The sequence below is a fragment of the Sander lucioperca genome, chromosome 10, assembly GCF_008315115.2.
Source record: "Sander lucioperca isolate FBNREF2018 chromosome 10, SLUC_FBN_1.2, whole genome shotgun sequence".
Classification (NCBI taxonomy): Eukaryota; Metazoa; Chordata; class Actinopteri; order Perciformes; family Percidae; genus Sander; species Sander lucioperca.
In genome coordinates, this window is record NC_050182.1 from 5,616,934 (window position 1) to 5,627,593 (window position 10,660).

At 39.2% G+C, this 10,660-nt stretch overlaps 1 protein-coding gene across 1 annotated transcript; it reads right to left on the minus strand.

Moving 5' to 3' along the window:
- Nucleotides 1-2,838: 2,838 nt before the first annotated feature.
- Nucleotides 2,839-5,265, minus strand: LOC118496016 (C-type lectin domain family 10 member A-like). Its single transcript, XM_036006038.1, has 7 exons — nt 5,140-5,265; nt 4,963-5,034; nt 4,674-4,763; nt 3,732-4,064; nt 3,468-3,634; nt 3,209-3,321; nt 2,839-3,133 (listed from the first exon to the last, which is right to left on the minus strand). The coding sequence occupies exons 1-7, from the start codon at nt 5,165-5,167 to the stop codon at nt 3,004-3,006; spliced, it is 933 nt and encodes a 310-aa protein (XP_035861931.1). The 5' UTR covers nt 5,168-5,265; the 3' UTR covers nt 2,839-3,003.
- Nucleotides 5,266-10,660: the final 5,395 nt, after the last annotated feature.

A 10,660-nucleotide genomic window follows, 5' to 3' on the forward strand; every position in this document is an offset into this window, starting at 1 on the left:
ATCTCCGACTCCTCTCTGCTGTGTCATTGTTTTAGTTTTGATTTTAGTTGTTTGTGGTTTTGTTTTTAAAATTCTTTTTAAAGAGGAATTTTAATTGTGTTATGCCTTCTTTTAATAATAAATTGTTATTCCTCAAAACTGGGTTTTATTCACTGGTTTTAAATACACCTTTTTTAATTGCTCTCCCCCGGTACAAAGAACCTGTTTTTAATCTTTTAAGAGGTCCTAGGCCTCAAAGTAAAAACCTAGGTGGCGTTGTCAGCCCTTCTTTACATTTTTATATTCACACGCCCCCGGCTCTTTCTTCTATTTACAGATACATGCACTCCAACACTACATAACAAAGATATTATTTATCCTGTATTTCCTCTCTATTTGTTAATTAGATTAGTAGTTTCAAGAACCCCTAAACTGACATAAATTAGACCAAAGACCCCCCATTTGTTTAGAAATTGTCCCAGAGCCCATCCAATAGGATTTCTTTTTAGATGTTTTATTACAGTAAGTGTATGAAACCCATTGTTAGTTAGCAAAAGGAGGACCCAAATGCAGTAGACCAGTGGGCAGGTGGATTGGACAAAAAGCGAGCTTTAATGTAATAACAAAGCTGGATGCAAAAACAGACAGGTAACAAAAGCAAATCCAGAAAGATAAAACTACTGTAGGAGTACACAGCCAAGAACGAACGCAGACAATCTGACACTGAACAAGAGAACACCAAGACTAATAGACATGATGTCCAACGAGGTGTCCATCGTCAGGAATTAATGGACGACAGCGGTCGGACAGTTGACTCCGCAGAAGTCCATTCATTTCTGACAATGGACGCCTCAAAGGGCATTAACCCGCTTAGGGACCGTTTATGGAATGGACCACCAGAGGAAAATAGGGGAGGGTCATGTCTTTTTATTCTTTGTTGAGGGGAGGGTCAGCCAATTTTTGTATTCATGAGAACAGCAACATTTCAAAGTGGCTTGTTTGGTGTATATTTATCCATGTAGCTCCATGTAGCTCTCTGTGTCGCCCCCCCATCACTAGCAGATGGGTCCCTCCCTGTTTAGTCAGCCAGACAATATGAACTGTAGCTTTAGAGACCGTGGGATTTCCCAAACTGAATAAATCCCACTCACACATATAAAGACAAAACTGCTTTGCTAGCTCCATCGTGTTGTAACTAAGACATCTGATGAAAAAAATATTGTATTCATTAGCATGATTGCCATACTGGTTAGTTAAAAAACATCCAAAACACTGTTTGAAAACATAACGGACCAGACACAAGCTTTTATTTTGAAAAGTCAAAGCTTGCGGACAGCACCAGCCGGGAGTGCATGAGACGGGAGGTCTCAAGGCTGCAGCCATACCCGACTCAAATAACCTTTCGGTCATATATATATATATATATATATATATATATAAAACGACAGCCTTTTCAAGGCATTTGAGAAGGAAGGAGTGGTAGCATGCAAGCTCCCAAATTGACGCTCGTCTGAGAAATGGAGTTTTGGATAATGTTTAGATTTGGCAACTTTACCTATATGCTAAAATATACAATGACTGAGGAAGCCTAGTGATGAGTCCATAGCAACCAGTGTTGCGTTTGTTATTACCCAGTGTGCTTTGCTGAATGGTCTCAATGTTTTATTGTTTTATTTCATGTGAATACTAGTTTACTAGAGGAGTAACTTAGTATCTGAAGTAATGCAGGAAGTGTGCTTATTGTGTTTCCACAACAATGTTAGTGAGTAAATCTACTGAAATGGCCACCACACCATAACAGAGGAGTGGGATGTGTAAGATGAGAATGCAGAGGTTTAGCCACATATGTCATGGCTGTAAAAAATCAAAGGCTATCTGTATGTCTTTGCCAAGCGCAAACCAGTACAGAAGGCATCAATAAATTGTTAGGGAGGGTCATCCTTTTTTTCTATATAATTTTGGAGGGTCTTTCAAATGTATTGCTGGTAAAGGGAGGGCCAGGTCTATTTTGACTAAAGATCCCAAAACTCCTCCGGTGGCCCCTGAAATAACGAACAGCCCCTTATACCATGGTCACTTGCCAAATAACATTTAGTTTTAAACCATTAATTTATATTTGGATGTGTTTTTACAATCAATGTCCAAAGTTTTTATCAAACAATAACTCCGGTTCTCTGGTTACACCTGAGAGTTTGACTAATACCTGGAAACAATCATTCCCATCCCATAAGGTTCTTATGCAATGCAAACGTTGTTCACTGCTCCAGAAAATAGGACGGGCCTTAGATACAACTTTCCGGCCTTAGCAACGGGAGATATATATAGTCCGCTCAGCTCATACAACCCTTCCGCTCACACAGCAACGACCCAGAAAGCTAATGCAATGCTATCAAGGTTAAAAGTTAGTAACATTGTGTATGGCTGATAATCAGTGAATATAATTTTACAGCATGTTTAACAAGACAAGCTAGCTATGCAGCCATGTCATTGTCCCCAAATCAACATCAAGACTTTCACAAATAAATGATCCGCCATGTGAACTGTTGGCCGCAGCCTGAAGTAACGATCTGAAAAGCGAAAGTTTTGAGAGGTGATCGCTGTGAAACAGAGTCAGTTCAGAGAGGCAGCGCAGGGTGTATCTTACTTCTTGCAGCTTGAGTCGTAGGCGCCATCCTGTAATGTTCAGAGGACTACACAGTGTTGCGGATTTACATTCTATTTTTATTTTAAAGTAGCGCATTACTTTAAAATGCTAAACAGTTTCACCAGAACTTGTTAGTATGTGTCCTATATCACTTTTTAATGGACACCCTGCATCCAATCAGAATTGAGTATTTATCCAGACCATGGTATAAATCCAATACCTAATTGCAGCTATACATTTAATCTGATACATGTTTTTTTTAGACACACACACAAACAGTTTTGAAAATTGTGAAGTAGAAGTCATAGTTTGATATTTATAAGCCAGTTAATATTTTCATGCAGAGTATCCAGTAACCTTCTCAAGTATGACTGCAGTGTTTAAACAGATAAAGCTTTCTTTTTGCAGATCCATCTTTTTCTTTTATTACAGCTCACTGATCTCCATCCTACGTTCTGGACAGACATTACACACTGACCGGGAAAAGGATGTGGTTGTTGTGTCCAGTAGCTGAGGGAAGAACATGATGTTTAGATCAAGGCTGATAGATTTATGATTCAAAGTGTTTAGGAATGTGTCTCTTACCTTACAGTCAGATTACTTCCATCAATCCACTTCCATCTCCCACCTTCAGCTCTCAGGCCAATCCAGTATCCAATGGTTAATGTACTGTACCAGCTGTAATAATTGAGTGCATACTGACAAGACAGAAAAAGTTATCAGATCTTTGAACACTATACTTAAATAAACACACTGTGATCTACAGACTCACAGAGAATACAGACCTGCAGAAAATACATTTCAATTTTACGTGTCATAAAAATTCCCACAGTTTTCTCTTCACCTGTTCCTCTTGATTATGTACAGTGACGAAATCTGAACTTTCTCTTCTGCATACTTCTCGAGCTTCTTCCCAGGTGTTATGACCAGAAGTAGAAACAGCGTCATGAACCACATAGCAGCTGGTCTGGTTGAGTCTCCAGCCCTCCTGACAGGCTCTACACAGTTGCACTGAAACAACAGAGACCAACCAATAAACAACATTACTGCATTGTGATATTATTATTATTGGATATTCTTGGTATGAATTAATTGGAACTAAACGTACCGTTATTTGTTTTGGGGCAGTAGGCATCAATGCTCCACTGAGCTCGACTGACGTTGAGTTTATTCCAGTTTGTCTCCATGTTTTGTATTTGTTCTGTTAAGTTGTTCCTCTGTGTCACCAGCTGCTGGTTCACTGCAGTCAGGTCTTTGATCTTGCTTTCTAAGACAGTATAGTTTTGTGTCAGGAGATCAAACTGGACAGTCAGATTGTTGCAGTACCTCCCCAAGTTTCCATGTGCAGCCAATAAAGTCAAGTTCAGATGCTGCGTCAGTGTCTCCAGCTGCTGGTTTACTGCAGTCAGCTTGGCGTTGCTTTCAGAATTGACAGAAGTAACTAAAGTGACAGAGAAAGGTGATGGACTTTGAGACTTTTTTTCAAGGCAAGTTGATTGACACACATATTTTATACAAAAAAAACATAAGGAATTACAGAATGGGTTAACTTGTTTTAAATCTATCTTAAAACAATAGTCAGGTGTTTATATGGGGTTTCTTGCTCTGATCATTCCTCCAGTTCATACTGGAGAATAAGAGATCCCTTTCTAATGTACTTCCAATGTAAGAGGTAGGGGACAAAGTCCACAGTCCTACTTCAGTAAGTGTTAATCTTCCAAAGTCACTGTCTTTTTATTATAAAGTGTCTTCTTTGTGTTTCTATCACTCTGCTGCAGAAATCCTGTCTGGGAAACACAGAGTGAACTTTGTACTAAAAAGGTTGTAACTTTAGATGATACACACTTGATTTCTCTAACTCACACTGCTAAAGCCTCATATTAGCATCAGATCAACTTTGGAATACATCTTTACACATGAGCAGTATGGAGGAGGAAGGATTACACCAAACTGTTTCTATGTACATATGGGCATCTGACAAACTTGACAAAATGTGAACCTGTCCTTTAAATAAGGACTACCAACAACAAGCTAAGACAGTGGTACTCACAGTGGATACGAAGGCCCATGATGACTAACAGTATCAGCCAACACACTGCTATCGGTGGAAAAGACTGAGTGAAGAAGAGAGACCTCTGGTCTGAGAGAAAAATAAGAACTCAGTTGAGTTAATGATGTTGATTCAACAGTCAAAGGGGATTTGAATCCATTTTAAGTACTACAAAAAAAGCTGAGCTTATAAACGTTCACATTTTCAATCTTCATCACTTTTACATTTTTTAACGTAATGATTGATAAATAGATATCATGATTTATAATATTAAATGTGTGAAATGTACCTGGAGGGGCTGCCACTTTATCCACAGTCCAGGCTGGTGCATCAACATAGTTATATTCTTCTTCAATTTCCTCTGAAAGATGAACATCAAACACAAATGTAGACAACATTGTGGTACATAAACATATAGTAGATAATGTCTTACATGCAGACACATAAACAGAATATTTTAAATTACCAATTTCCCCCTGTGGACTTCTGTTCATCCTGAACAAATGTTTGAAGTCCTGCTGCAGTCCTGGATGAGGGCTGTTAGGGGGCCGTCTGGTCCGCTGTGATGGTCTTTAGTCGACTCCTGCTTTGTCGTTTTTTCCAACTTAGCAGGTACAATACAGCAGGACTTCTGTTTCAAGGTTGTGACTGTCGTTTTTTAATCAATTCGGCAGCCAATAAGAATGTGTTGTTGTGAAGGGGAAGTCTAGTCTGCCGTGTCTCTTATGGTAAGACCACAGGGGGAACAAAGTCAGAAAAGTACAGATTCTGGTGGCCTAAAATTAGAGTATGTCAAAACACGTGTTTGATTTTATCATGGTGTGCATAGGGCAACGAGTGAAGGACACAAATGCAGACAATAGAGGCAGAAGGGGCAGTTCAGTGATTTATTCACAAAAGTAAATATACAAAATGTCACAGACATGTAGCACATCCAAACAGTCCAAAGTGAAGTTGTAGGACTATAAAGTCCACAGGGTATCTTTCAACACAGGAACCCTACAAACAGATGTAAAACCTGAAATATATTAAGGCTGCTTTTCTCCTTTCAACCTTCACCAACTAAGTTTACAGATTTCTTCAGCTAAGCCTCTCTTAGTCCCTGTTAACTAGTCTACTTAAAGAAGCTTTATCCTTGTTAACACGTCTTTACTAAATATGATCAATATGTATTTATCAACAAGTTATGTACCACAGTCACTATTGACCATAACATCCAACTACAGAGACCAGAAAATATAATTGGCAGGAGCCACACTAAGCTGGTTTAAGTCCTATTCATCACCTCGATCTCAGTTTGTTCATGTTACGATGAATCCTCCAGGCATGTAAAGTTAGCCATGGTGTTCCACAAGGCTCTGTGCTTGGACCATTTCTATTCACCTTATATATTTTTCCTCTAGGCAACATTATTAGGAACATTTTCCATAACTTTCACTGTCATGCAGATGACACCCAATTATATTTATCAATCAAGCTAGATGAAACCAACCTAAGAAGTGTTTTTTTGCCTGTTGGTGAATGACCTGACATAAAATCCTGGATGACCTACAATTTCTTTAAATTAAACTCAGACAGAAGTTATTAAACTTGGCCCCAAACACCTCCGAAGCTCATTATCTTAAGACACAGCTACTCTAGATGACGTTGACCTGGCCTCCAGCACCACTGTAATCTCTGGGTTATCTTTGATCAGGAAATATCCTTTAACGCTCACATAAAATAAACTTTAAGGGCTGTCTTTTTCCAACATGTGTAACATTGCAAAAATTATAGGCACATCCTTTCTGAAAATATGCAGAAAAGTAGTCTATGCATTTATTACTTAGAGCCTGGACAATTGTAATTCCTTATTATCAGGTTGCACCAAAAAATACTCTTAAATAAAGATGCTGCCACACATTGTTTTTCTACAAATTGCTGAGATTAAAGGGACTTAAGTTCAGATTCAATTAATAACGTTAATGGTCCTGATCAAAGAACAACTGCAGAAGACAAAATGCAGATTTGGCTGTTATAGGAGTGTAATATAGTAATAGTATATAAGTGCAGAGGAACAGGTGCTGAGAACACTGTGGGTATGGCCAATGAGGATGTGAACTTTTTGGAAATAGCTGAACCACAGTTTAAAAATACATTCTATCTCAGAAATGAAATCAAGAAATGCACGTCAACTGAAATACATTTTGAGAATATTAGAAATACCTTTGATTGAATACTCACAGGATTTCTATTCCCATGCATTAGAAGTTTAAGAAAATCATATTTCCCAGAAAAAAGTAGGCAATTAAAATAGATGTAAAATGGCTTCATCAAATTTTATTAAGGTGATATTTTGAATTGGATAACCAAAAGAACTTCTACATGTTTGTTTGTTTTCGTTTGTTAATTTGTTCCATAAACATAAATACAAACATATATATGGCTAAAAAAAATGCACCTATATGTGGCGACATTAAAAGCATCAGCCAAATGAAATGTAAATATATATATATATGTGCAGATAAGTTGTAAAAGTACTTGCCTATACAATTTTACAGTGTGTTGAATATGGATAAATAATGTCCAGAAACATGTACTGTATTGTGTACAAAACCTCTTATTTTAATGTCACCTCACTGGCAAACGTTAACTCCTTCAAACTTGCCGTATAATTAACATTAAGCTAAGATTATTATTTATTTTTAGATTTATGAAGATATTGTGAATGTGAAGGTTGAATACTGTGATTATGTCTATTGAGTCAAGCTTTAAAAAATAAAGTAATGGGCCTGTTTATTATTTAGGTTCTGTAATGTTCTTTAATAGGCACTACATTTCTGGTAGCATGTTCTAACAGCTAATTAGTGGGAATGCTGTTCAGCAGCATTCCAACTATTGTATTCTGTTCTTTATTTATTTATTTTTTTAATTAGTGGGAATGCTGTTCAGCAGCATTCCAACTATTGTTATTAGTGGAATGCTGTTCAGCAGCTTCCAACTATGTTATCCTGTTCTTTATTATTTAGTGGGAATGCTGTTCAGCAGCATTCCAACTATTGTTATCCTGTCTTTATTTATTAGTGGGAATGCTGTTCAGCAGCATTCCAACTATTGTATTCTGTTCTTTCTTTATTAGTGGGAATGCTGTTCAACAGCATTCCAACTATTGTTATTCTGTTCTTTATTTATTCTTCTTATATCTTATCTCTTATTCCGTACGTTTTTTTGGCTCTCTGTAACTTCTGCATACATTCAGCTATTAAACCATTCAACTTTTAAAATGTTCAGCTCTTTCAGCTAATGATGGACTTCTTCAACTTTTTTTCTGCTATTTATACTTTTTTAAATATTAAGCTTTTTATGACTTTTTTTTAACATTGAAGTGAATGAGAGCATGCTTCAAATCCTTCAAATCTTCTTCCGCTCCCAAAATTTTCAGCTCCTTCATACTTTCACCTACAGAAGCCAAACAAACTTTAAAATGTTCACAAAATATTCAGGTATTAGGCTATGGCTTTTTCAGTTTGATATCTTTTACAGTTTTTGTGAAAAAGCTGTTTAAGTTTAGTGATCATTTCAGGATTTTTCTGCGTTTCTAGTGATTGTGTATTGCGTGTCCTAGAGTGGATGATGTCATCGTTAGAGTGCAGCAGCTTAGGAATAAAATCTTCTTCCCCTCTCTATAAATTGCTCTCACGCCCACAATATCTACTTGTCATACACAATTTATACTTCAAAACGTAGGTATTTTGTCTAGTTTCAGGAAATGTGCTCAGTTTTGCGATATGCCTTATACTTTTGGCTTGATGAGCTTCCAAATGACAAGAGTTCCACATCTGCCTCCATTCACGGCCATGGTAAATGTCCTCCACATTTCCCAGCGAAACGCAGAGCGAACCACTTTTTTAAATCGCTGATATGCCCACATTTTTAAGTTTATCAAGATAAATTTTACATGAATACGTTCACAAAGGTCTTGTGGTGCTCACGATTACATCATTTCACCGGTAGCCCTTATCGTTTTAGCAGTCTGAGGCTTTATTTGAGAGCTTGCTCTGTGTCTTTGAATAGCTCCAGTGTGGCCAGCTGACAGTTTCAGCAGGTGACACGGTCGTTAACCTGATTAAAGATCAAAGAGATCTCATCACAGACTTCAAAGGGGGTTTTCACTGCTCATACGTTACCATGACAACCCTTTCACAGACAGTTGACTTGAATACTACAGGCAGTAATATGAACATTAGTCTATATCTTTAGTGTTCCACTTCTGTCTGACTGTCTCTGTCTCCTCTCTCTGACTGTCTCTGTCCGTCTGTCTGTCTGTCTGTTTGTTTTTGTTTCTCTGTCTGTCTCTGTCTCTCTCTTTCTATTCCTCTCTCTCTCTGTCTGTCTATTCAGACACACACACCACACACACACACACACACACACACACAGACACACACACACACACAGACACACACACACACACACACACACACACACACACAGACGCACACACACACACACACACACACACGCACACAGACACACACAGACACACACACCAACACACATACGCAGACACACACACACACACACACAGACACACACACACACAAACACACACACACACACACACACACAAAAACACACACAAAAACACAGACACACACACAAACACCACACACACACACAGCACACACACCACACACACACACAGACACACGCACACAGACACACACACGACATAAACACTCACACTCGCACACAGACACACACACACAACACACACACACACAGACCACACACACACACACAGACACAGACACACACACACAACAACACACACACGACACATGCACACAGACACAGACACACACACACACACAGACACACACACAAACAACACACACACACCACACACACACCACACACACAAACACACATACGCAGACACCACAAACACACACAAAACACCACACAAACAGAGACACACACCACACACACAAACACACACACACAGACACACACCACACATACAGACACTACACACACACACACAACACAAACACACACACACAGACACACAAACACACACACACACAAACACACACACACAACACAACACACACACAGACACACACACACACACACACAACACACACACACACACCACACAAACACACACACAGACACACACACCCAGACAGACACACACACCAACACACATACACAGACACACACACAAACACACACACAACAACACTGACACACACACACAGACACAACACACACACACACACACACAGACACACACACACACACACACACACCAACACAATACACAGACACACACACACAAAACACACACAAAAACACAGACACACACACACACACAACACACACACACACACACACAGACACACACACACACACCACCCACAGACACACAAACACACACGCACACACACACAGACACACGCACACACACACAGACACACAGACAGAAACACACACAAACACACACACCAAACACACACACACACAAACACACACACTACACACACACAAACCACACCACACAGACACACGCACACAGACACACACACACACACACAGACACACACACACACACACACACCAACACACATACGCAGACACACACACACATACACGCACACACAAACACACACACACAAAAACACATGACACACACACAGAGACAGACACACACACACACACACACACCACACCACACACCCACAGACACAAACACACACAGAAACCAGACCCACAGCACACACCACACACACACACACACACACACACACACACACACACACCGCCCCTCCATACTTTCACACAGTTCTAATAAAGAACCTACGGCTCTCTCACACTGTCTCTCACTTATTAGCATAGCAGGTGTTGTGAGGCTTTATAAGTCGACAGGAACATTAAGCATCTCTACATATGATAGTGTAGTGGATATGGTCCACACCTTTGGTGTGGGAGATCCAGGTTCA